Source organism: Rhinopithecus roxellana, chromosome 6 (assembly GCF_007565055.1).
Source record: "Rhinopithecus roxellana isolate Shanxi Qingling chromosome 6, ASM756505v1, whole genome shotgun sequence".
NCBI lineage: Eukaryota > Metazoa > Chordata > Mammalia > Primates > Cercopithecidae > Rhinopithecus > Rhinopithecus roxellana.
Genome location: NC_044554.1, coordinates 49,568,180 through 49,594,923, shown reverse-complemented (window position 1 = coordinate 49,594,923; position 26,744 = coordinate 49,568,180). Strand labels below are relative to the sequence as shown.

Below are 26,744 nucleotides of genomic sequence, written 5' to 3'. Positions count from 1 at the left end.
AGTGTGGGCACTCCACAGTCCAAATGGAAGCTCAGTCCCTCCAGGTTAGCAGTGTGGCTGACACCTAACAGTCTGGGAAGTGGGAGAAATTCTAGAACCCAAGTCTATTACCGACCCCTGACTTCCCACTTCCCATAAGCGTTCCACACCCAGCGGGTGATAAGGATGGGATCAGGGGATGCCCCCAAGCTGTTATTAGCAGCCTCTGGCAGACAGGAGGGCAAAGAGCTGGAGAAGAACGCTGGACATGGGATGGGCTGGCAGAGCTGGCCAGACAGAACCCTGGGCGGACAGAGAGTTGGGAACAAGCCAGCCAGGAGAGGTGGCAGAGAGGCGCCAGTTACTCTCCCAGGTGAGTTAACGCTCCAGTGTTTCCAGATCTTCGAGTCACTTCATCTTTATCCAGCACCCACCCCTCACCTTCCGAATCCTGAAGAAGAGAGATGGACAGCTGGAGGGCTTCCATGCAGATCTGGCTCTACACATAGGTTTGAGAGCATACTCAGCAGTTTCTCATCCAGGTCCAGGTGATATTTATAGAGGGACCAGTGATATGGAGATGGAAGCCTACTACTGGTGACTAAGGAGGGGGACAATGCCACTGGCTCAGCAGAGGGAATTCCCTGTGGGGCTGTCCCTCAGGTCCTCATCCCAACCCCCACCCCCACACTGCACTCACACCTGCTTCGACCCCAAGCAGATCAGATGTGGCAGTGGGGGATCATGTGACGGAGAGGGGGCTATAAATAGCTGGAGGTGGGCATGCTGCCCCAGACGCCTTGGGGACAGCAAGAGCAGAGGCTTAAGGAGCTACACTGGGGGAAGGACAGGGGCAAGCAGGCCAAGGCCTGGCCGGGGCTCGGGGGGAGGGAACATGGAGCAATCCCGGTCACAGCAGCGTGGGGGTGAACAAAGCTGGTGGGGGAGTGACCCCCAGTACCAGTATATGCCCTTTGAACACTGCACCAGCTACGGACTGCCCTCTGAGAACGGGGGTCTCCAGCACAGGCTCCGGAAGGATGCAGGCCCCCGCCACAACGTCCACCCCACACAGGTAAAGTGCTATAAGGGGAGAGGGGAGCCATGGATGAGGGGAGACAGTGGTGCCAGGGACTGGTGAAAATTAGGAATTGGGTGAAAAGAGGGAGCAGTGTCACATTTTTTTAACTTAAAAAACAAGTACATGGTAATATGTTCAAAATATGAAAATCTTTCAAAGTCTGGGCTCACCTAAATATGCACTTAGAGAGATATGCATGCACTTTCATACAACCTTTACCAACAGAGAACCCAAATCTTATGGGGAAACAGCAGAACCTCACATGCACGAATAGCTCGTGCTTACATAACCTACGTGGAGTGGATTGCGTAGGAGCCCACACTGCAGTGTGCTGGGAGCTGTCTCCTACACCCTCACCCCCAGGCAGACACTGCCAGATTTCTGCCTCTGTGACCCTCTGCAGAATACACAAACACATGAATCTTTCTGTGAAAGGCAGAAGAAAGGAATTGGGCAAGTGTAGAAAACAGACTGAATTGCATAACAGTGATCAAATATCTACCAACGTCAAAATGAGCAGAGATGTAATCAAGCTTTTAGGTGGCAAGATGATCAAGTGAAAACCTATTAAGTGTTAGGCACCTGGAAAAGTGCAGAGATGTGATCCCAGCAACAGAAGCATGCAGACTAATTAGGAGTGTCTAGGGATGAGCAGCCTCCTGCTGTGGGATTGGTGGGATATGACCACCAAGGAAAGAGGGAATGGGGATGGGCACAACTAAAGGAAAGGTTGTGAAATTGTCATGGAAAAAGATAGGTCATGGCTAATAAGTAAGTGTGCCTCTCCCTCCAAAGAATGCAGAGAACAACAGAGGATAGAATTTGTCCAGCGGACAGTTGGCCCGAACTTTCTCTTTTTTTTTTTGAGATGGAGTATCACTCTGTCTCCCAGGCTGGAGTGCAGTGGTGCTATCTGGGCTCACTGCAACCTCTGCCTCCTGGGTTCAAGCAACTCTCTTTCCTCAGCCTCCTGAGTAGCTGGGATTACAGGTACCCGCCAACATGCCTGGCAAATTTTTGTACTTTTAGTAGAGACAGGTTTTTGCCATGCTGGCCAGGCTGGTCTCGAACTCCTGACCTCAGGTAATTCACTCGCCTTGGCCTCCCAAAGTGCTGGAATTACAGCTGTGAGCCACTGTGCCCCGTCTGGTCATAACTTAAAATACTTTTTTTTAATTAATTAATTTTTTTTAAATAGGGAGCCTATAGTTCCTTTAGGTTTACAGCTGGGAAGCTGAGGCATGAGCTGTGCAGGGAATCTCAACATTGGGGGTCAAAAGGATCTGCTTTCAGTCCCTGACCAACCCCCAGGAGTATTTGCAAAGGCAGCACCAGGGACCCAGTAGGGAACAGGGACATACAGGCCAGTGTAGGCTGGTATCGAGCGTTGGGAAGGTTTCCTGGAGATAGTGGGGTCTGACTAGGCCTTTGAACACCATTTGGGATCAGTAGGGGGAAGACCCCTCCCCCTGGCCCTGTGCTCTCACTGATGTACGTGGTCATATCTGGGTGGGATGACAACTTGAGTAACAGTGCCATTATGGCACTTCCTGGTGACAGTGAGGAGACTGGCCAGGTGAGCATGAAGCCTCGTGTTGGGAAGCTATGGTTAGTTTGGGGAGTAAAATTGAGCTGTTTTCTACAGGTCTCAAAAGCAAACAAGAGTTTGGATTAGTGTTTCTTTGTTTAATTTTTATTATGGAAAATTCAGACTTACACAAAAACAAAATGGTACAGTGAAGCCCCAAGAACCACCCCCCCCAGTTATCAATATTTTGTCACTATTGTTCCATCTATTCTCCCCTTCCCCACCCTCACCCCTCTACACACCGTGGAATACTTTTTGTTGTTGTTGTTGTTGTTTTCTCTGAGGCGGAGTTTCGCTCTTGTTGCCCAGGCTGGAGTTGCAATGGCGCGATCTCAGCTCACCGCAACCTCCGCCTCCCGGGTTCAAGCGATTCTCCTGCCTCCGCCTCCCGAGTAGCTGGGATTACAGGCATGCGCCACCACGCCTGGCTAATTTTTGTATTTTTAGTAGAGACGGGGTTTCTCCATGTTGGTCAGGCTGATCTCGAACTCCTGACCTCAGGTGACCTGCCCGCCTCAGGCTCCTAAAGTGCTGGGATTATAGGCGTGAGCCACCGAGCCTGGCTTACACGGTGGAATACTTTTTAACAAATCCCAGACATTGTATCACTTGTAGACTTGAGTTTTGACTTCTCCCTTGCCCTCCCCTCGCCCTGCCCTGGTGTGGTGGTTAGCATGGGACCAGCTAGAACAGATCTGGCCCTTGAAGTGTTTTCTCAGCGCAGGTGTGATGATATGAAGCAACCGCCTTCCTCGTCTCCACCGGCCTGGGGCCTCGAGGAGCTGAGACAGCCTCAGCTGTCTGACTTCCACTGGGAAGTATCTTCTCTCTCTGGGTCCCAGGTAGGGTTTGGAAGGAAACACTGCCTTCCTCGGTCACTAACCCAGAAGACAAACAGCCATGAGCAGGGTAATTCATGTGTGTGCCTGTTCAGGACTGTGGCGTAAAATGCTGCTCATATTGTGAAATCAGATCTCTTCTACTCAGGCTCTCCCAGAATCCAGCAACATGGCCTGGACTGACCCTGGCCCCAGAGGACGGTTAGTGTAGTGGGAGTGGGGCAGGCTAAAAGCAGTTTGAGCTGTTCCATACCCCACACAGACACACATGCTTTGCCTGGGGATGGCAGTGGAGGGCCACCAGATCTGAGGGAGCTGCTCTGCCCCCTTCACATGTAGGGCAGGTGGGGGTCTAATTATCTGGCTGTAGGAAGAAGTAGATTGACCTGCCTTTTCAAGCTAGTTCCTGTGTATGCATACAAGCGCTGGGAGATGAGGTAGATGGGCTTGAAGCTTGATAGAGGACCTGAGGCATCTCAGGTAAGGCTAGACACACCAAGGCAAAGTGCAACCAAGACTGCCCTGATAGCCCAGTCTGTTCTCGCCGTTCATATTAGGAGGAAAGTTAATGCAGGTGGTCTGGGGAAATTGTGGGACATACAGAGAGCACAGTGACACAAAACACCTGAATGATATGGGCTGCCAGGTTCAGCACAGTCCTGTACCTCTGCTTCAAAGCAGAAACTGGCCTCCTTGATAAAGGTTACCTTGGATCAAGGTGAGTACAGGTTGGAGAATGGGTGGAGAGAAGGTAGGATGAATGGACAAGGGAAAGGGTGGGAAATGTGGAAATGGAGGGTTGAGAGTAGAGGGCAGGGATGACCACAAAGTCACCCTGCCTGCAGTCAACTCCCAGAATTCAAAAAAGCTGTTGCTCTTTTCTTCTGTGAGTCTGTCTGCTGCCCTCTGTCTATTATTTTTTTTTACTCTTCAACAAGGCAGACACTGATCATTCTCTCTCTGTCTAGATTTATGGCCATCACAAAGAACAATTCTCAGACAGGGAGCGGGACATAGGGATGCCCAAGAAGACGGGCTCCAGTTCTACCGTGGACAGCAAGGATGAGGATCACTATTCTAAATGTCAAGGTGATGGGGACTGAGGAATAAATAAATCTGGAGTAGAAAGAGGTATAGGGATTAGGAGAATAACTTGGGCATCCCATTGCACATACGTACTCTTTTCCCTGCTACAAAAACTCTACTCTTTTTTTTTTTTTTTTTTAAGAGACAGGGTCTCACTCTGTCATTCAGACTGAAGTGCAGTGGAGTGACCATAGCTAACTGCAGCCTAGAACTCCTGGGCTCAAGTGATCCTCCTGCCTCAGCCTCTCCAGTAACTAAAACTATAGGCACATGCCACCATGCCCAGGTAATTTTAAAACTTTTTTTGTTGAGATGCTGAGGCTGGTCTTGAACTCCTGGCATCAAGCAATCCTCCCGCCTTAGCCTCCCAAAGTCCTGGGATTAGAGGTGTGAGCCACCATGCTTGGCCCCTCTAAGTATTAAGGAAAACGCACCTCTCTCCACCTCCTTTGCACTTTGCCTATTCCCTGTTATTCCTCCCACAACTTCAAGAAATGAGTTTTAGAAAGGAATTCAAGTATTCATGGGGAATTGGACTTTGGTGCCTTTTGCCGGGGCCAGAGCAGCGATCAGCAGAGGGGTAATGAGAAACTCAGTGCGTAAACTGTATGGACCCTGAGGACCCAAAGCTTCCCCTCCCATCTTGGGTCTAGCACCCAAAGTAGTGACTGGTTAGCTGTTCTCTCTCTCTCTCTCTCTCTCTCTCTCTCTCTCTCTCTCTCTCTCTCTCTCTCTCTCTCTCTCTATATATATATATATATATATATATATATATATATTTTCCCCCCCTCATCTCTTCCTAGATTGTGTCCGCCGCCTGGGACAGGTGGTGAGAAGAAAGTTAGGGGAAGACTGGATCTTTCTGGTGCTTCTAGGACTGCTGATGGCTCTGGTCAGCTGGAGCATGGACTACGTCAGTGCCAAAAGCCTTCAGGGTAGGTTTAACCTGGACCTTTGCCCACAGCTGTTTCTGGAGTTTCTACCTAGGGTAAGCAGGGTGTGTTATGGGAAGCGAATGTTGCACAGAGAGGGATCAGGTGGGACTCTAGGCCCAGAAAAGACCAGACCTAGCCCTGCTCCCCTTCTTACGCCCCTCCACTCACTGCCACCCAAGCAGTGGATGCCCCTCTAACAGGGTAACCAACTTGCCCCAGTTTCCCAGGGACTTTCCCAGTTTCAGCACTGAACATCCTGAATCCCAGGAAGCCCTTGGTTCTGGGCACACCGGGTGGTTGGTCACACCCAGTCCTCCAGCCCCGGTACTCCAGTGGGATTCGTGACACAGCCACCAACTACCAACTGGAACAGGCCACGTCACCTCCCATAACTCAGGCTTCCCATGTGTCAAATGAGAGCAGCATCATCTTGGGAGGGGCACACAGAAGGAGCGTGGCCTGAGAACACGCCGGGTACACTTCCTGGTACTGTGGACACAGCTGCTCAGCCACGTGCTGCCTAACCCCAGGCATGTGTCTCCGCAGCCTACAAGTGGTCCTACGCGCAGATGCGGCCCAGCCTTCCTCTGCAGTTCCTGGTCTGGGTCACCTTCCCACTCGTCCTCATCCTCTTCAGCGCCCTCTTCTGCCACCTCATCTCTCCCCAGGCTGTTGGTGAGAACTTGCCACCAGACTCAGCCTGAGCTGGATGGCCTGAGAGGGGCCCTGTCTGTCTCCCCCATCATCCAGCCCCACCCACAGTCCTGTGCTGCCTGGCCCCACTCTCCCCACCACTGCCTCTTCAGCCCTCTCCAATTCCCATTCCCATATTCTGGACATTCATCTCCCTTTTAACCTCCACCTTGACTCTGCACATAATCTTTCAATGCTTTTAGGCTCTGGAATCCCTGAAATGAAGACAATACTTCGTGGGGTTGTCCTGAAGGAATACCTCACGATAAAAGCCTTTGTGGCCAAGGTTGTCGCCCTGACTGCAGGCCTGGGCAGTGGCATTCCTGTGGGGAAAGAGGTAGGCCTGGCATGACAGAAGCAAGAGCTGGGAAGGGCCCTCAGGAGCCAGGGTGGCACCAACTCTAGAGGGAGCTCTGGGAGTGGAAGAGGATCAGAGGGACAGGACCAAGGCCAGGGCCAGGGGACACTAGGAAGGGGAAATGCTTTGGAAGGTCCTCCACCTGGGGTCCAATGACAAAAACCGCACAGCCTGGGGAGCTTGGAGCAGGCTCTCAGCCTGGACACCCCTGACGCTTGGGGCTGGAAAACTCTATGCCGTGGGGAGGCTGTTCTGTGCAGTGGAAGGGACTTGGCAGCACTGCTGGCCTCTGACCCTTCCTAGATGCCCAGCAGCATCCCCCAGTTGTGACACCAGCATGTCCTCAGACATTGCCATATGGACCCTGGGGGACAAAATCTCCCCTGGTTGAGAACACTGTCTTAGAGATCATCCAGACCAATTCCTTTGCTTGAATCTGAGAAAACCAGGACTGAGAACGAGGCTGTGCTATTTTCAAGATTGCTCAGTAGGGTGCAGCCTCCTTCCGTTCTCTGCTGGTGTGCACCTTTGCCCCTACTGCCATATTCCACCCAGCAGCCAGAGGCATCTTTTAAAAATGGGATCAGCCTCATCTGACCCCTGGTCAAAAACTTCTTCAGGTTTTCCATGCCTCTTAAAATAAAATTGAAAGTTTTTTTGTTGTTGTTGTTGAGACAGTGTCTAGCTCGCTTGCCCAAGCTGAAATGCAGTGGTACGATCTCGGCTCACTGCAACCTCCACCTCCCAGGTTCAAGCGATTCTCCCGCCTCAGCCTCCCGAGTAGCTGGGACTACAGGCACATACCACCACGTCTGGCTAATTTTTGTATTTTTAGTAGAGATAGGGTTTCACCATATTGGTCAGGCTGGTCTCGAACTCCTGACCTCAGGTGACCGCCCGCCTTGGCCTTGCAAAGTGCTGGGATTACAGGTATGCACCACCACATCCTGGCCTAATCGGAGCTTCTTACATGGCCTTCGAGACCGTGAACTCCGGCTGCTCCTCTCTCCAGGCCTCTGCCCCTGCTTGCCTGTGTTTGGCTCACAGGTTTCCTATCTATCCCTCAGTCACTCTGCCCTGGGCCCCTCAGGGCCCCTGTGTGCTGTTTTCCCAGCCTGGAACATTCTTCCGCCTGACATCTGCGTGGATCCCTCCCGCCTATCATTCAAAGCTCTACTTGAGGGAGGCCCCTCAGGTTCTTTCCTCTAAACACGTGCCCTCCCACCCTCCGCCACCCTTGCTCTCTGGAGAGGAGAAACACACTGGTTTCTCCTCTTCCTCCTCCCTGGGATGAGGCCTCGTGAGGACGGGACCTCAGTGTAACTCCTGTATTTCCAGCCCCTGGCACAGTGCCTGGAGTAAGGATTATTAGTCCAGTGAGTGCTGCAGAGCCTCCATCTGGCCTCTGACCTCTGCCCCCTTGCTCCCCCTCCCCCAGGGCCCCTTCGTCCACATTGCCAGCATCTGTGCTGCTGTCCTCAGCAAGTTCATGTCTGTGTTCTGTGGGGTATATGAGGTAAGGTTGAGACAATGAAATGAGCAGGGGCCAGGTGGTAGAAGGAGTCTGGTTGTGTGTCCAGGGTGTTGGGAGAGCTGCCTCTGCTCTGGGCTGGCTGTGGTGCTGAAGGAGCATCGCACTAATCCACGCTCCCTTCCTCGTCCCCCTGTCTGCCTACCCTAGCCACATAATGCCTCTGTTTAGCCTGTGCCTGTCCTCTGAATGCCCATCCCTCTTTGACCTGTGCCCCCACATGGAGGTCTGGCCTGTGGTCTGCTCCCATGCGCTCCCTGCTAGTCCATACCACCCCCTCTGTGTCAGTTTCCCTCCATGTTTCCCTCTTGTGCTCTCCCTTCCCTTGTAGCTCCCAATCCCTCACCCCACCTCTTACATACGCCCCACCTGCCCCACCCCTCCACCCCCTTGTCCCGCGTGCTTCTCTGTTGCAGACCGTGCCTGGGCAGCTTGACCTCCTGGTGTCGGCCTGTGCGGTGGGCGTGGGATGCTGCTTTGCAGCCCGTGTTGGAGGCAAGTTGCACTTCCTCCCTATCCCGATTGCCTAAGCAAGACTTAGAAGGGGGTTTTGGGTGGCTGCCACAAGCTTTGGAGTGGGCATCCAGAGAATGACTGTGGATCACAGCCCCTAGGATCCAGATACCTGTATTTTTTCACCAAAGGGCTGTGTATTCTTTTGAGGCTGCTTGCTGTTTGGTGCAGGATTTATTAGTACTGCTTTCTGGAGTTCTTGCTGTCTCTTTTCTGCTTATCATTTGTTGATTTACATGCCTGGCATATATTTGCCTAACTTTTATTTCATTTTCTACTTTCTATTTCATTTTGGTGCTGTGCTATGAGGTTAATTCCTTTTTGCGAAACTCACTGAGTTTCTCTTGGCCTGGGAATCATAGGGGACATGGGACCACAAGGACTCCTTGTGACTTAGGCCTCTCATTCTGCCTTATTCCCCATCCCTGCTTGTTTTCCTGTCCTCTGCCTGCCCACCTCCCTCTCTTCCACCTGTCTTTCTGTCTGTCTCTCCCCTAGTAGCAGCCATACTACTACTCTGATATCCTGACGGTGGGCTGTGCTGTGGGAGTCGGCTGTTGTTTTGGGACACCACTTGGAGGCAAGTGATTGGCCCCCTCCCCCATCAATCATCTTGCCTGGCCTGACTCCCAAAACAGTTTCAATCAGTATCCATAAGTGCTGGTATTACCAGGTTATTTACAAGAATAGCTGACTTTTAGTAAGCGTTTGCTATGTGCCAGGCAACTGTTCTAAGCACTTACTTTTACTCCTGGCCAAAGCCATATGAAACTGATATTCCAGAGGAGGAAGAGGAGAGAACTGAATTACAGAGAGGGAGAGTGACTTGAGCAAGTTCATTCTGTTAGTAAGGTCCAAGCTGGGAATTAAAGCCAAGGCAGTCTCCGTGGCTCCCTTAATTATTTTAAAACCTGTTTGTATTGTTGGATGTTTTTGCCCTATGCTGATGACATCTCTAACGGGGAACTCTATGAACTTCCTCCTTCAAGGGAAAGACCTCCATTTTGTTGTGCTTTACTAATTGCATGGGAATTCAGGTAGACCTTATTTAGATTAATGGTAAGCTTTTAGTGAGGAATAGTTAGGAGAGTTTCAAAGGATAAATGTCCCTTGATAGCAATTTAAAGTTAAGTTTAGCTCTTTCTCCAAGTATAAGGCAAATAGTGATTTCTCAGATTATTTTCCTTATCATGGATGATTAACAAATGAATGTAGTCGGAGAAAGCAGTCGTATCTGTGTATTGACTCATCAAAATCAATTATAGCTAGATTAGCAGGGCAGAATTATACAGGTCATTCATTGGATTCATTGATGATAAAAAGGACACTAAGTAGATATGTGAAGAAACAAAATTGCAGGAAGGGCATTTGCTTCTTAAAAGACCCACTGTTAGAGATTTCTTTTCAGTTATGGAAATGTTAAGCAATCTTTTCATAGAGTCTTCCAGGGAACTAAAATGACTTGGCGCAGGAATGATAAATGGAGAAGAGTTTAAAGTTAATGCAAATGCATGATCTAACTTACGCAAACACTGTGGCAAAGCACAGACTTAGGAGCCCAAGTTAGCAAGCATACCAGCTAGCATCCTGTTTACATTTCTGTCCTCAGCTCTACTCATTAAAATCACTAATCCTTGTCAGTGGAGGATAGTGTATTTGGATTTTTGCACATGTTAACTGTTCACACTTACATTTGTACCCACTTTCACCTTTATTTACTCTTTAGCCTTTCAAATCCAGGCGGTCTGAAGAATATTTTTAGACTGGGAGACTCTTGTTGTTTCGTTTCAATCAGCCAGATTCTCTTAATGTGAAGAGAATTTGCATTTTCCTCATAACATTGGAATTTCTGAGAAGAATCAGAAAGGTTCTTCTTGGACCTGTGTCAAGTATGGGAGAGGTAAAGATCATAGAGAAGTTACAGGCAACAGTTCTGAAACCATTGTGGTAGAAAAGGGAAGAAAAAATTCACAGATAAAGCATTGTTGTTGACACAAGAAATTGTTAAGAACTTAAAAATTAAGGTGCTATGTTTAGGCTGTTTGTAAATGACAAAGGTATTTGCAGGTGGCATTCCTAGTTTTTTTGGGTTGTTGTTTGTTTGTTGTTTAGATGGAGTCTTGCTCTAAAGAGAGCAAGCTGAGCTTGCAGTGAGCCAGGATGGTGCCACTGTACTCCAGCCTGGCTCACTGCAAGCTCTGCCTCCGAGGTTCAAGCAATTCTCATGCTTCAGTCTCCGCAGTAGCTAGGATTACAGGCCCGCACCATCACACCCGGCTAATTTTTTGTATTTTTAGTAGAGACGGGGTTTCACCATGTTGGCTAGGCTGCTCTCAAACTCCTGACCTCAAGTGACCCACCCAGCTTGGCCTCCCAAAGTGCTGGGATTACAGGTGTGAGCCACCGTGCCTGGCCCATTACTTGATTTTTTAAAATGAATACCGAATAATTCTGAAAGGAAAATTAGTATCGAAATGATGTATTCATTATGGAGTCAGCTCTTAATTTCTTACACTAATGAAATAAATAGAATTCAGCATTCTGCTAGAATGACAAGCATCTTGCTCCCATTCTGTGCCAGGCCCTGTGCTGGATCTTGCACACTCAGGGTGCTCCTGGTTGAGAGGCTAGGCAGGCAGGCAAACCTATTGTCATAGCCCACTCGAAAAAGTGGCCCAATGGCAGCTGGGGCAAAGTGCAGTGGGAACCTTAGGCTAACCTGCCTATGAGAGCCCATGAAGTGTCACAAAAGAGGTGGTGTTTGATATGAGGCTTGAATAATAAGTAGGACTGACAAGGAGGATGGTGGGGGCAGGGTATTCTGGACAGAGGAACCAGCATTGCAAAGTCAAGATGGGGGTAGTAGCTGCGTATTACCAGGGGATACAGAGGAAGGAATAATAGCAAATGAGTCTGGACAAGTAAAGGGGGACTGAATTATGGAGACCCTCATGGCTATGTATAAGAAGATGGAATTTATTCTCTAGACTAGGATTTGCATAAATGTGTTTCATGGTTTTGTAGATCTAATGTGTAAAAATGGTTCTATAAATCAGTTGGAAAGTGCTTGGTTAGAGAGACAGTTCTTTTTGAAACTAGAAAAGTTATCAGTGGCCAGGCACTGTGGCTCATGCCCGTAATGCCAGCACTTTGGGAGGCCGAGGTGGGCGAATCACAAGGTCAGGAGTTCAAGAACAGCCTGGCCAATATGGTGAAACCCCACCTCTATTAATAATACAAAAATTAGCTGGGCGTGGTGGCAGGTACCTGTAGTCTCTGCTACTCGGGAAGCCAAGGCAGAATAATTGCTTGAACCTGGGAGGCAGAGGTTGTAGTGAGCTGAGATTGCACCACTGTACTCCAGCCTAGGCAACAGAGTGAGACTCCATCTCAAAAGAAAAAAAGAAAAGGAAAAGAAAAAGTTGCCAGAACATTTGATATGGTGACATGCATTGGGAATATCCAAAATGTGGCTCTAATGCAGCATTTCCCACAGAACCCTGTCTCGTGGAATTTGTAGTATCTCACAGACCTGACTTTGGGAAATGCTGTCATGGGTGAATTAAAGCCATGAAAGACTTGTGCACAAGGAAGTGACATGGCCAGCTTTGAGTGTCCACCCGATCCCTTTGTCAGATGTGTGCAGGACAAAATCGGCCTGAGGATTAACAGGATTAATCCAAGATTAACAAGAAGATGATTGTCATAGTCCTGATGCTGTGTAATAAGAGACTGCATTGGACAGAGGCAGAAGAGAAAGAGAAGAATGACAGAAAGTAAAATTGATACAACCTGGTGATTAATTTTATTTTTTCTTTTTGAGAGAGGGTCTTGCTCTCTGGCCCAGGCTGGAATGCAGTGGTGCAATCTTGGCTCACTGCAACTTGTGTCTCCTGAGTTCAAGCAATTCTCCCACCTCAGCCTCCCAGTAGCTGGGACTACATGCGCATGCCACTATGCCTGGCTAATTTTTGTATTTTTTTTTTTAGTAGAAGCGGGGTTTTTCCATGTCGGCCAGGCTGGTCTCAAACTCCCGGCCTCAAGTGATCCACCCACCTCGGCCTCCCAAAGTGCTGGGGTTACAGGCATGGGCCACTGTGCCTGGCATCTTGGTGATTAATTTTGTGTGGGGTAAAAGAGAGGAGGGATCTAGGCTAACACCCAGCTTTCCTACAAGGGCGATTGGGTGGATAGTGGTGTTAGTAACCAGATTGGGTATATGGGAAGTGAAACAGATCTGGTGGGAGGAGCTAGCTGATACATTTCACTTTGAGTGTGTTCAGTTTGATGTTCCTGTGACATATCTAGGTGATACCATTTTTGCAGCAGGGTTGACGAGTCTGAAGCTCAGGAACATAGCTTTGCTAATCAGCAGCATATAGGTGTAGGTGATGGCACGAGCATACATGAAATTGAGAGAGAAAGTGTGTTTGTGAATAGGAGGAGTAGGAGACCAAGGACAAAGGCTGGGGTTGGGCAGAGGCGCAGGAGCAGCAGAGAAGGTAGAGAGGGAATCCAGGGTGGGAGAAGAGAGCAATGTTCCAGAACCTGAGCAGAGAGTTTCCAAAAGCTGTTTTTGTTTTTAATGCTTTGTTTCCTTTTAACTGCACATTTTATGTTTGGCTCAGGCTAATATTAAAATTAGCTCTCATTCCAGAGCATACAGTGACAGACTGCTAGGGAAAGTGTCCCAGAACCACGTCATGGGAAAGAAAACCTAGCCCAGGATTTCAAAAAACTTGTTGTAAAATATTCATCAGTTGGATAGTTTACACCCAGGCAAATCAAAGCTGACTGCTTTTGTTACTGGTATAGAAAAGGAGAGAGACACTCTACCTGATTCCTGCTGTGTCAAATCCTCCTTTTAGGCCCCAGAGGTAGCTGCTTACCTGATGTGATGTGAAGAGCAGGGCAGAAGGGGTGATTGACGGAGCTCTGTCTGCCCCACATTGTCCATTGCCTTGCTCTGTTTCCTGAAATTCTGTTCACTTCTGCTCTCTTTTATCCTCATCCTGTCCTTTCCTCTCCTCCCCTGCTCATCCCTAGAATAGACATTCAGCCTTGATTATGCACCAGACACCATACTAGGTGCTGGTTTCCAAGGAATTTTCTTTTCTTTTTTTTTCAATACGGAGTCTTGCTCTGTCACCCAGGCTGGGGTATAGTGGCGCGATCATGGCTCACTACAACCTACGGCTCCCGGGTTCAAGCAATTATTCTGCCTCAGCCTCCCAAGTAGCTGGGATTATAGGCGCCTGCCACCGCACCTGACTAATTTTTGTATTTCTAGTAGAGATGGGGTTTCACCATGTTGGCCAGGCTGGTCTCGAACTCCTGACTTCATGATTTACCCGCCTCGGACTCCCAAAGTGCTGAGATTACAGGCGTGAGCCACCGCACCCGGCCTCCAAGGAATTTTCAATCCTAGGGGATCTCAGAAATGTAAACAAATATCTGGATCTGAAAGTGGTAGTGCTATAGTAACCCAAAATTCTGAGAGCGCAGGCTGAAGGACAGATGGTTTTGACCTGAAGAGGAGGATTGAGGATGGCTTCCCAGGGAAGGGGAGTTGGGACTGACCACTGGAAATCCTCTGCCAAACTGCAGCAGCTGCTGTATTCGGGAGTAACCATTAGGCCACCCTCCCCCTGGTGCAAATGACCTGATGTAACCATTAGGCCACCCTCCCATTGGAGCAAATGACCTGATGTAACTAGTCGACTGTCACCTATAGAAGAGAAGGTGGTGGTCTGGGGGATTCAAGAGATGTGACTTTTGAGTATAGCACAGGGAGAAGAAAATTACTAGGATGTGAGATGCTGCCTGAAGAGGGCGTTCACTCATGGAGAGAAAGGCGACAAACTGGCCTAGTTCAAGGTTTCCTGAGGTCAAGCCTCATCTCCATTCATCCAATTATGTGCATGGTTGCATTTCCCTGGTTCTTTTTCCTCGTTTTTGATAAAGATGAGGCTTAGCCAGGTTTTAGATAATTTTGTCATCAATTTTTACTTTGCATCAGATTAAAGTCCACCCCCCTTATTCTTAATATGCTGAAAGATTTTTTTTCTTTGCCTTTCTTGAGTGTTGCTTTTTATGCCCTCACTCGCATTCCTTACTTTGTCTCTACCAACCCTTGTTCTTTTTCTGTAGATCTACCCCCTCAATTTCTGCTCCAGCACCTACGCTCAGAAACAGTACTACTTAGAACTACTACTTAGCTTTCCTTTTGCCTCACCCACTTTTCTTAAGCATGATTGTTTTTATCTTCTTCTAGGCTCTTGGTTTTTCCCCTTGCGTTGGTCCTTTTAAGTCAGGTTTTTAGTATTCGTTTTTTTGGTTGTCGTTTTTGTTTTTGTTTGTTTGTTTGTTTTGAGACAGAGTTTTGCTCTTGTTGCCCAGGCTGGAGTGGAATGGCGCCATCTCGGCTCACCGCAACCTCCGCCTCCCGGGTTCAAGCGATTCTCCTGCCTTAGCCTTCCCGAGTAGCTGGAATTACAGGCATGCGCCACCACAACCTGCTAATTTTGTATTTTTAGTAGAGATGGAGTTTCTCCATGTGGGTCAGGCTGGTCTCGAACTCCCGACCTCAGGTGATCTGCCCGCCTCGGCCTCCCAAAGTGCTGGGATTACAGACATAAGCCACTGCGCCCGGCCTAGTATTAGTTTATTATTATTATTATTATTATTATTATTATTATTATTATTTGTATGACTCCTCTACCTTCTTTTCTTGAACTATCGAGAATTGTCAGCTCCTGCAAAGTCCCCTTCTATTTTTGTTCTGTCTTCCTTATAAGGTTGCCCCAGGGTACATGGTATATGTAGAGCGGTAGGAAAGTCCAGAGGAGGGTGTTAAGGAGCATCCCTGTAAATCCTGAGCTCTGCTTGGCAACTCTACTGAGGACCTGCTCTGGAACTTTCTCTCTTTTAACTTTTCTGCAGATTTTTTTCAACCACCTTTTAGTCCCTGTGGATATCTGACAGTTGTGAACCCCATTCAACCCTACATTCTAAGGGATGCAGAGGTCATGGACACTTGATCCTCATGTTTTGGAAGTTGAAGGCCCATTCATTTTCAACCTTCTCTATGTCTTGTTGAACCCATCCCTTGTCTGAAATAAAAATAAAAATAAAAAACTCCTAGCCTGATCAGTTGTGTAGTTTTGAGCATGGGAATCCAAGAGATCATTACTTTCCACTACTGCTTCCTCCCAGATTCATGTTTCAGCAAAAGCTCCTTAGGTCCAAGGAGCGGGGAGTGTGGGGGAGCCCTTTCACTGCTGTCTGCCCCCAATCACACTTCTGTGCCCCTGCAGGAGTGCTATTTAGCATCGAGGTCACCTCCACCTACTTTGCTGTTCGGAACTACTGGCGAGGATTCTTTGCAGCCACGTTCAGCGCCTTCGTGTTCCGAGTGCTGGCAGTGTGGAACAAGGATGCTGGTAACCAAGCAGGCCTGGGGTGGAGGCTGTGTGAAATAGAAAGACTGGGAATGAGGTGCAGAGGCAAACTCTGTGGGGCAGTTCAGAAAAGGATTAATGGGCGGGATCATGACAAAGACACAGGTCATGGAGTGGGAGAGTATATCCATGGAGGGGTGTGCGTAGAAAAAGGGAAAATACATTCAAGAGGAGAAACTGGGATTGGAGGAAGGAAGGAATTAATCCTGAAAACTGCCCACCTCTGTTTCCCTGTTGGGTTTCTACATAGCTCCCACCATAATCCTGGCCTTTCCATCCTACAGTCACCATCACCGCTCTGTTCAGAACCAATTTCCGAATGGATTTCCCCTTTGACCTGAAGGAACTACCAGCTTTTGCTGCCATCGGGTCAGTGGGGTTACCTGCTCTGTGTGTGGTGAGCAGGGTGTGGGGTGAGGCTGTAGATTGGAAGGGACCCAAGCCAGAAAGAAGGTGGGGTTGGCACAGATAGAGTACATTGCTGGGGGGATGTGGGCCGATAGGAAAGACGGAAGCCTGCTATTTGTTTCCCTGCAGTAGTCATGTCCAAGAGATGAGGATTTCATGTCTGTAAGATTCCAACTCTATAAATTACACCCTCAGGATTTGCTGTGGGCTCCTGGGAGCTGTATTTGTGTATCTGCATCGCCAAGTCATGCTCGGTGTCCGAAATCATAAGGCCCTCAGCCAGTTTCTTGCTAAGCAGTGAGTCACTGCCCTTCTTTTGCCCTACCCATTTACTTTCTGGTTTCTCCAAGAGTTCCTCCCTTTTTATCTTTGGGAAAGGTATTAAATGCCTCTGGGTGGCTTGCATTAAAATATAAGGAAGCCCTGATACTGTGGTTAGGGGGTGAATTGTGTGGTCTCCCATTTAAAGATGATTTTTGTTTTATTTTTGTTTTTTGAGACAGAGTCTCACTCCATCACCCAGGCTGGAGTGCAGTGGTGCGATCTCAGCTCACTGTAACCTCTGCCTCCTGGGTTCAAACGATTCTCATGCCTCAGCCTCCTGAGTAGTTGGGATTACAGGCGTGGGCCAACACACCCAGGTAATTTTTGTATTTTTAGTAGAGATGGGATTTCACCATGTTGGCCAGGCTGGTCTCGAACTTGTGACCTCAGGTGATCTACCCTCCTTGGCCTCCCAAAGTGCTGGGATTACAGGCATGTGCCACCGCGCCTGGTTAATTTTTGTATTTTTAATAGAGACGGGGTTTCACCATGTTGGCTAGGTTGGTCTTGAACTTGTGACCTCAGGTAATCTGCCCACCTTGGCCTCCCAAAGTGCTGGGATTACAGGTATGAGCCACCACACTCAGCCTCAAATTTTTTGTGTGTGTGAAGAGAATTTCGGTTGAATAAACGAGACTACAGTGGAGGACAGGAAGCTTCAGCTTGCCGACGTTCAGTATGGTATTTACTGTGAGTTGGCTGAATTGTGGGGGTTAACTCTGTTTCTTTTTCAGCCGCCTGCTGTATCCTGGGATTGTTACCTTTGTCATTGCCTCATTCACCTTCCCACCAGGAATGGGTCAATTCATGGCCGGAGAGGTCAGCTCTTGGGGAGCTGAGGTGGGATCGGGTCACTGAGCACATGACTAGGTTACTGGGGCCGCATGGGAAAGAGGAAACAGCACAGACATCCCTCAGGCTTCAGAGTATAAGTAGTTTTGTGCAAGGATAGACTTTTGAGATTCTCCCTGAGAAAAGGGCAAAAGAGACCCTTGAATAATGAGGCTAGGGAATAAGTTCTCTAAAAAAGGAAGCACAGGAGATCCCTGGAGAACCCACCCCTTCTGCTTCTTCCTCTCCCAGCTGATGCCCCGTGAAGCCATCAGTACTTTGTTTGACAACAATACATGGGTGAAACATGCAGGTGATCCTGAGAGCCTGGGCCAGTCAGCTGTGTGGATTCACCCCCGCGTCAACGTTGTCATCATCATCTTTCTCTTCTTCGTCATGAAGGTACTGCTCCTGACACTAGCAACACCCTAAACTTAGCTCTATCTGTTTTCCATCTAGGAATCCAGGGTTTGCATAGGGTAGGAAGGGGTAGAACTTCATTTGGTCTTCATCCAACCTAAAAATAAGTCATTTGAAAACCATAGAGTTGGCCAGACATGGTGGCTTACGCCTGTAATCCCACTACTTTGGCAGGCTGAGGCAGGCGGATCACTTGATGCCAGGAGTTCAAAACCAACCCAGCCAACATAGTGAAGCCCCATCTCTACCAAAAATTCAAAAAAAAAAAAATAGCTGGGCATGGTGGCACACACCTGTAATCCCAGCTACTCGGGAGACTGACGCAGGAGAATCGTTTGAACCCGGGAAGTGGAGGTTGCAGTGAGCCGACATTGTGCTATTGCACTCCAGCCTGGGTGACAGAGCATGATTCTGTCTCAAAAAAAAAAAAAAAAAAAAAAAAATTATAGAGTAGTAAGTTGCTGTAGAAGTAAACGAGTATCTGAGTTAATTGCTCTATTCACGTCAACTCAGTGTTGTTTGGCATAGTTATCTAACCCTTCTAATTGTTCTTCTTGTTAAATTACTAAGCCATCACAATAGCCAAGTAAAAAAGTACAAGATAGAGTTAAGCATTACAAATAACTGTAAAAGCCTTGGATTAATTAAGCAAATCCCCCCACTTATTAGATAATTACTTCATTCTCCATGTATCTGATGATCCATTTTTAGGTGATTTGAGCATCTTTTTTCCCCAGGCTTGTCGATAATCTCTTTTGTGGAGCTTCAAAAGGGATAAAATATTTACATTAATTGTATTAGTGACTACACATAATTTTTATAAATGTTATTATTCTCTATTTAGGTGATGAAGCTGTGAGGATTTTGCCATTCCCAAACCATATTCTTCTGGCTTCAACTGGGCAATAAAAGATGATCTCTTTTACATCACTTTTTTTTTCATATCTGCCCATCAAGGATTATGTATTTATAGACTTCTCAATTACTGCCTTGTAATAAGATATTTTTATTTCTACCCCTGGTTGTGACATCTATTACAATTGCTGATTGCTTGCCGGGCGCAGTGGCTCACGCCTGTAATCCCAGCACTTTTGGGAGGCCGAGACAGGTGGATCATCTGAGGTCAGGAGTTCGAGACCAGCCTGACCAACGTGGTGAAACCCTGTCTCTACTAAAAATACAAAATTAGCCAGGTGTTGTGGCGCACGCCTGGAATCCCAGTTAGTTATGAGGCTGAGGCAGGAGAATTGCTTGAACCCGGGAGGTGGAGGTTGCAGTGAACCAAGATTGTGCCATTGCACTCCAGCCTGGGTGACAAGGGCAAGACTCCGTCTCAAGAAAAAAAAAAAAAAAAAAAGTTGATTGCCTTTTTTTTCTTTTGTGGTGATTATCTTTTTACTAATAGTATGTCTTGCCTAAATACCACAACACTTTCCTCTGTATATTAGAGTTCTCATTTATAAGTCTGTCCATACTGAACTTTCAAGCTTTTGAATACCCTGCTATTAACTTATTTATGATACCTTTTATAAATCTATGTTTTCCCAGGATATGAGTCAGTAAGTTATATTTATATTGCAATAGCTACAGTGAGTTCGTGTATTCATTTGTTCAATAAATGTTATTAAGCCTTTACTATGTGCCAAGTACATAATATTTCATCATTAACCTTTAGCTAATCTTATGCCTGCAACAGAAAAAAAATTCAAAATATTTTGAAATGTTCTTCTATTTTTTGCTGTTTATTTAATGTACTTTCCAGTGATGTTATGACTAGAGACGGCAGATATTTGAAACACCGGATTTCAACTCTATAACATATTCCCAGGGTTTCTAGAAACTGCATTTGCAAATGATCTTCCCCATTCCACTTTAGATGGTTTAGTTGGGTCTATAGCATTCATATTTTGCACATCCACTTTATTAATTTAATCCCTTTAAAATGTCTTTCTTCAAAAGATTTTCCTTTTTTATCATAAAAGAAATTATCAGTGTCTTGTTAGGGATTTGATTTTTAGACTTTCATTATAGAGTTCATCTTCTCTACTTTATAAATCCCAACCTCCTATAATTAGTTGTTGAATACACAAACCCACCTACAGTAACCAAGTACAAATGTTGGTGGATCTCAGAATTGGATGGTAGTCCAATGATTATAACTGTATTTTTCTGAGATTTCTCTAGACTGAGCTATATGGCAATATTGGCATCATATGTACCTTTAAAAGATCAAGATTTTGAAAAGTTCTGTAGAAACAAAATACTGTATATTTTTCAACATTTCCCCTAAACCTCATCCCAGCTCCCCAGATTCCTAAGTATGTGTCTGGATTCCACTTCACAAATTCAAGCTTATTGGGAGAAATCTACTTAGATGATATAGAGGACTCAACTGTATGCCACTTTTATTAATTTCTCACTAGATTATATCCTTGATAATGTTACATCATACATGTATCAGGAAAAGAAACGTATACTTCCTAGACTATATTTCAAGCCCAACAATTTGCAGCCGGCCTATAATATAATATATGCTATTAATATAATAATAATATAAAGTATTATAATAATACTTATAAGCATAAAACCATTCACTGCTACAAATCTATGATATTCCCTGGTTATCACCACTTCCCAGCATTTTCACTGTCATTGAACACAATAACCATACTCTTATTTTTTAGCTAGGTAGGATACGTAGCTAAATTAAAATATAAACATGACTGAAACAGTTTTTCCAGTGTCTAATTTGAAATGTAGTCTATGTGGTCTTCTGGCAGCATCTGTACAGGCAGGTAATATTCTCAATTCAGCTGGGTTTTTTTTTTTTTTGAGATGGAGTCTTGCTCTGTCTCCCAGGTTGGAGGGCAGTGGCGCGATCCCGGCTCACTGCAAGCTCCGCCTCCCGGATTCACACCATTCTCCTGCTTCAGTCTCCTGGGTTCATGCCATTCTCCTGCTTAAGCCTCCCTAGTAGCTGGGACTACAGGCGCCCGCCAACTTGCCCGGGAACTTCCATATTCCTCAATCTCATGACATGGAAAGCGTCATTACATTATACACCAAGAGAAGAGCTTTTACAATGAGTATGAATACCATTCCAAATCATCAGTTCGCTTTTAGTAAGTCTAACATTGTTACCTAGTATCACTAGGTTCTCTGCACAGCCTGAGGCTCTGTAGAATTTTTTTTCACTCCTTTCATTTCATTCTCCCGAGGTGAATCCTTCATTTCACTCCTTCTAATGAAGGGTCCAAATAATGGGTTTCCAGTATTCCAGTTCCCTGGAGTTCAGTATTTCAGATGTTGGGAGTTCTGTAGGTCTAGATCTGGAAGAAGAAAAAAAAAAAAAAAAAAAAAAAAAAAAAAGCTGATGTAATCCCAGCACTTTGGGAGGTCGAGGCAGGCAGATCACCTGAGGTCAGGAGTTTGAGACCAGCCTGGCCAACATGGCAAAACCCCGTCTCTACTAAAAATACAAAAATTGCCTGGGTGTGGTGGCAGGTGCCTGTAATCCCAGCTACTTGGGAGGCTGAAGCAGGAGAATTGCTTGAATGCAGGAGTCAGAGGTGGCAGTGAGCTGACACACCATTGCACTCCAGCCTGGGTGAGAGAGTAAGACTCTGTCAAAAAAAAAAAAAAAAAAAAGAAGAAGGAAAAAGGAAGGAAAGAAGGAAGGAAGGAGGGAAGGAGGGAAGGAGGAAAGGAAGGAAGGAAGGAAGGAAGGAAGGAAGGAAGGAAGGAAGGAAGGAAGGAAGGAAGGAAGGAGAGAGAAAGAAAAGAAGAGAAGAGAAAAAAGAAAAGAAAGAGAAAGAAAGAAGAACGTCTTGGGAGTTATTTGTGTTTCACATTACTTCTGGATCTTTTCTTTCACGTGCCAATAGCTAAAAAAGTTTGCTAATCTCATGCGTCAACATCCTTACTACAGGAGTTAATAACTTCAATGTCCTCTGATCTTAATACTGTTCTTACACGTATCTTGGAGGATAATCTAAAGTACATCCTCTGAAACAGACCTATTGGTCACCTGTTATATGAATTGCTAGAGCTTTCAGATTAACCTGAGCCTACAAAAATCTCTTATGGCTCTTATGTACTTATTTCAAAGAGATGGTACAGGATAGTTCAAGGGGTATCCAACTGTTAAATGTCAGAATCACCTAAGAAGCTTAAATTACAAGTGCCTATAGCCCTATCTGCAGACAATCTGATGTGGTAGCTTCCAGTGGGGTCTGGTCATCTGCATTTTAAAACAGGTTCCCTTGGATGAGCATTACTCTTTAGTGTTTTAGCAAATATTAGCTCTGAGAAGCTTTTCCTCCTTTGCATGAATACTATTTGTTCAGCCCATCTTTGTTCTTTCCTTCCTTCCTTTCTACCTACTCACCTAGCTACATCCTTCCTACATTTACTGAGCACTGTGCGCCAGTGCGGAGAGAAGGCAGAAAGGACATGATGTACCCTCTGTCCTCAGGGGATTCTCAGTGTCTATTCTCTTCATTTTGCCCATTTATTTTTATAGTTCTCAACTGTTTTGAATAGTCATATTCTGACATGAAGGAGTGTGTGTTTTGCCTCATCTCAGAGCTTCTGGGACGAGACTTTCTCTGAGTCTTTGTCGCTGCTTCCTGAGGTCAGCCCTGGATGGGGGAAGTTCTTTCTTTCTAAGGTTCTGAAAATTAAGAAATATATTTCTCATTAGCTTACAGTGCAATTGCGCACAGCTCTAAAATTGTGAATACTTTCACCTTGGCAGTTTGTCTGAACTTTAGCTGCCCTCTTATACCTAACAAGTTTGAGATCGTTTTCTGAAATTGGTTTACTTATTTTGGAAGGGCTATATAAACTTGTTGCTTTGCTTACATATTACGTCTCATACTTTTATTTCTTTTACAGATACTTAAAAAGTTCAACAACTAGCCTTTTTTCCATTCTATTTCTCAATTCTTTTGTACTCTTTTTTTTTTTTTGTTGAGACAGAGTCTCACTCATCACCCAGGCTGGAGTACAGTGGCAAGATCTCAGCTCATTGCAAGCCCCGCCTCCTGGGTTCATGCCATTCCCCTGCCTCAGTCTCCCGAGTAGCTGGGACTGCAGGTGCCCGCCACCACGCCCGGCTAATTTTTTTTTTTTTTCGTATTTTTAGTAGAGACTGGGTTTCGCCGTGTTAGCCAGAATGGTCTCGAGCTCCTGACTTTGTGATCTACCCACCTCGGCCTCCCAAAGTGCTGGGATTACAGGTGTGAGACACCGCGCCCAGCCAATTCTTTTGTACTCTTTGCCTCAAAATGTACATATTGCTTTTTGTAAAATTGTCTCAATTTCTATTGGAGTTCTAGCTTACAAAGTTGGCGTTAGAGATTTTTTTTCCTTTACATTGGCTGACTTATCAAGCTTTCTCAATTTACCCTTCCAGTATATAGCCAGGACAGATCTAAATTTTGATCCTTGTTTAAGGTGATCTGATGATTAAAGCAAGTGGCTCAGGCAAGTAAGTCTTCTCTCCGGGTTCTACTGTGAGTTTCACCATATAGATGGTTCTATGAATGACCAGATAAGTCACTCAGACTTTAAATGTCTGACACTTAGAACTGGAGCTCCTCGGCCGGGCGCAGTGACTCACACCTGTAATCCCAGCACTTTGGGAGGCAGAGGCAGGCAGATTGCCTGAGGTCAGGAGTTCAAGACCAGCTTGGTCAACCTAGCAAAACCCCATTTCTACTAAAAATACAAAAAATTAGCTGGGCGTGGTGGCATGCACCTATAGTCCCAGCTACTCGGGAGGCTGAGGCAGGAAAATAGCTTGGAACTTGGAAGCAGAGGTTGCAGTGAGCCGAGATCATAGTACTGCACTTCAGCTTGGGTGCTGGGTGACAGAGCGAGACCCTGTCTCAAAATAAATAAATAACTAAATAAAAATAATAAAAAATAAAGAAAGAACTAGAGCTCCTTTTCAGAAATATAACCTGAGTAGGAAAAGTTTTCCTCCAGCTTCAAGAGTTTCAGGCTACTTTGCTGAGGCAAACTTTCTGGACTAAAAGGGTACATGGGCTGGGGCTCTTTTGGGGCAGAGAAAGAGAAGTACTCTGGGGCTCCATTCTTTGTTCTAGACTGCTGAAAGGCAAATACAGGCACTCAAAGTAGGAGGGATTTGGTCTAGTCATCTGGAGGAACGTTCTGATAGTATTCCTGTATTGTCTTTGGTAATCTCTCAGCCTGAGAGCTCTATGGTTTTTGTTTCTGGAAGAAGGGTGACAGACAAAGTGGCTTTTAGAAGGATCAGCTATCCCAGGATTTCTGCAGAAAGGAGGATAGTGGGAAGGAAGATGTGTGTGTGCATGTCTACTGGGCAGAGTTGAAAGGGTATTCCAATGCTTCTTTTTACTCCAGTTCTGGATGTCCATCGTGGCCACCACTATGCCCATACCCTGCGGAGGCTTCATGCCTGTGTTTGTGCTAGGTAAGTTCTGATGGGAAGCCTGGGGTCTTACTGAGAGTTGCAATCTAGGATACGGGAAACATAAGGAAAGGCCCAGGACGCTGGGAGTTTGTATTTGGTCTTAACACCCTAGGAGAGATTGGTTCTGAAAACAGAGAGCAAGGAACTTGGATCTTGTAACACCTTTTATCTTTCTTTCATCTTTTTAAGATAACTTCCTTTTATCTTTCCTCTAGGAGCTGCATTTGGAAGGCTGGTAGGAGAGATCATGGCCATGCTGTTTCCTGATGGTATTTTATTTGATGACATCATCTATAAGATCCTACCTGGGGGCTATGCAGTAATTGGTGAGAAACATTCCCACTTCCCTATAATCAAACATTGAGTACTCCAGACTCCCACACTTAAACTCTCCCATTGGGTCTTCATTCTAGGCTACACAATACAGTTTTAATTTAGTGCTACTTAACTCAACTTATACTCAGATAACATACCTATGACTCTGAATCTCATTGTTTCTTATTGAACTTCTGTGAGCCTTAGTTTCCTCATGTGGAAAAGGGTCATAGGGATCAAATCAGATCGTAAGATTCTAGGATTGTGTCTGGATGTTTGATAAGGGTTCTATCTTTCCTTCCTAGGAATCATGGAACCAACAATGCAGGTGATTGGCTCAGGTTGCAGGCGATTGACTCAACCTGAGACGTGTTTATATTGATGGGGAGTTAAGAGCACAGGACTAAGAGCTCAGAAACATGGCTCTAGACTTCTCCTGCCACTTGTTATCAGTGACCATGAAGCAAGATAGCTGCTTCTGAGTCCTAGTTTCTTTATTCTAAAATACTTCTGAGATAGAGCTATGTCTAACACCAATAGAATCCTGGGATTATTGTGCTTCCTCCCTTCCTCACCAAAATTCCATAGCATCTAAGGCCATGCCTTCCCTAGATAGAGAATTGCTGACCAGCTTTCTAGCTCACTTGGTACCCTGCTCACCTGACATAGTTTCTTTATAAAACCCTCTTTCATCAATGAGGGTCACTGCTCTTGTTCTCCATCTTCATGACTCCCTGGTACACATGCCTCCCTTGTGAACATTTCCTTGTATACATGTCCTGTGATTGTTTATGTTCTGAAGTATGTTGTATGCAATATCCAGTAGTGTCATTCCTCCCTATATTTCCCTTTTGTGGTGCTTTCTTGCTTGCTCTCTCCCTTTCTTTCTTCCTTCCTTCCTTCCTTCCTTCCTTCCTTCCTTCCTTCCTTCCTGCCTTCCTGCCTTCCTGCCTTCCTGCCTTCCTGCCTTCCTGCCTTCCTGCCTTCCTTCTTTCCTTCTTTTCTCTCTTCTCTTCTCTTCTTTTCTTTCCAGAGTTTTGCTCTGTTGCCCAGGAGTGCAGTGGCACAATCTGGGTTCACTGCAACCTCTGCCTCCTGGGCTCAAGTGATTCCCCTGCCTCAGCCTCCCAAGTAGCTGGGATTACAGGCACATGCCACCACACCTGGCTAATTTTTGTAATTTTAGTAGAGATGGGGTTTCACTGTATTGGCCAGGCTGGTCTCAAACTCCTGGCCTCAAGTCATCCACTCGTCTTGGCCTCCCAAAGTGCTAGGATTATAGGCATGAGCCACCACGCTCGGCTGACTTTTTCTTGTTACATTTTCATATGTGCCTTCCTCTACATTTCCCCCATAGGATATCTCTTCCATATTTAAATAAGAAATATAGTTAATGCACAAGTGACTATTTTGGTTAGTGGGAAAACAATAAAAAATTAACAAGATAGATTCTATCTTCAGGGAGCTTATAGAATTATAAAGTTTCAGATCTACAAGGGCCTTAGAAATCACCTGAATGACACCTTTCACTTTATAGTTGAGAGCATGGGATTCCAGAGGAATTAAGCTCTACTCATTCCATTAAGAAATAGTAACAGCAGGATCTGACACAGTCTCATTGCTCCAAGTCCACAGCACGATTCTTGGATTTTCACTCTATGTACTCATTAATTGTTGGCATTAATACCTAAAGCCCAACGTAAAAAAAAATGTCATAACTGAGTTGTAAAATGCTCAGTGAAGAGACCTGATACAGTGGCTTATGCCTGTAATCTCAGCACTTTGGGAGGCTGAGGCAGATGGATAACTTGAGGCCAGGAATTTGAGACCAGTCTGGCCAACATGGCAAATCCTGTTTCTACTAAAAATACAACAATTAGATGTGTGTGGTGGTGCGTGCCTGTAGTCCTGGCTACTTGGAAG

The 26,744-nt window shown here is 46.1% G+C and overlaps 1 protein-coding gene across 1 annotated transcript in view; it reads left to right on the top strand.

Moving 5' to 3' along the window:
* The first annotated feature begins 874 nt into the window (after positions 1-874).
* CLCN1 (chloride voltage-gated channel 1) overlaps positions 875-26,744 on the top strand; it is a 36,778-nt gene continuing 10,908 nt past the window's right edge. The window contains exons 1-14 of the mRNA XM_030931985.1: positions 875-1,054; positions 4,456-4,576; positions 5,377-5,508; positions 6,055-6,183; positions 6,405-6,538; positions 7,998-8,075; positions 9,105-9,183; positions 15,920-16,045; positions 16,348-16,432; positions 16,667-16,768; positions 17,530-17,614; positions 17,879-18,028; positions 24,437-24,506; positions 24,722-24,832. Coding sequence (XP_030787845.1) covers positions 875-1,054; positions 4,456-4,576; positions 5,377-5,508; positions 6,055-6,183; positions 6,405-6,538; positions 7,998-8,075; positions 9,105-9,183; positions 15,920-16,045; positions 16,348-16,432; positions 16,667-16,768; positions 17,530-17,614; positions 17,879-18,028; positions 24,437-24,506; positions 24,722-24,832 — 1,582 coding nt within the window. The remainder of the gene's footprint in view (positions 1,055-4,455; positions 4,577-5,376; positions 5,509-6,054; positions 6,184-6,404; positions 6,539-7,997; positions 8,076-9,104; positions 9,184-15,919; positions 16,046-16,347; positions 16,433-16,666; positions 16,769-17,529; positions 17,615-17,878; positions 18,029-24,436; positions 24,507-24,721; positions 24,833-26,744) is intronic.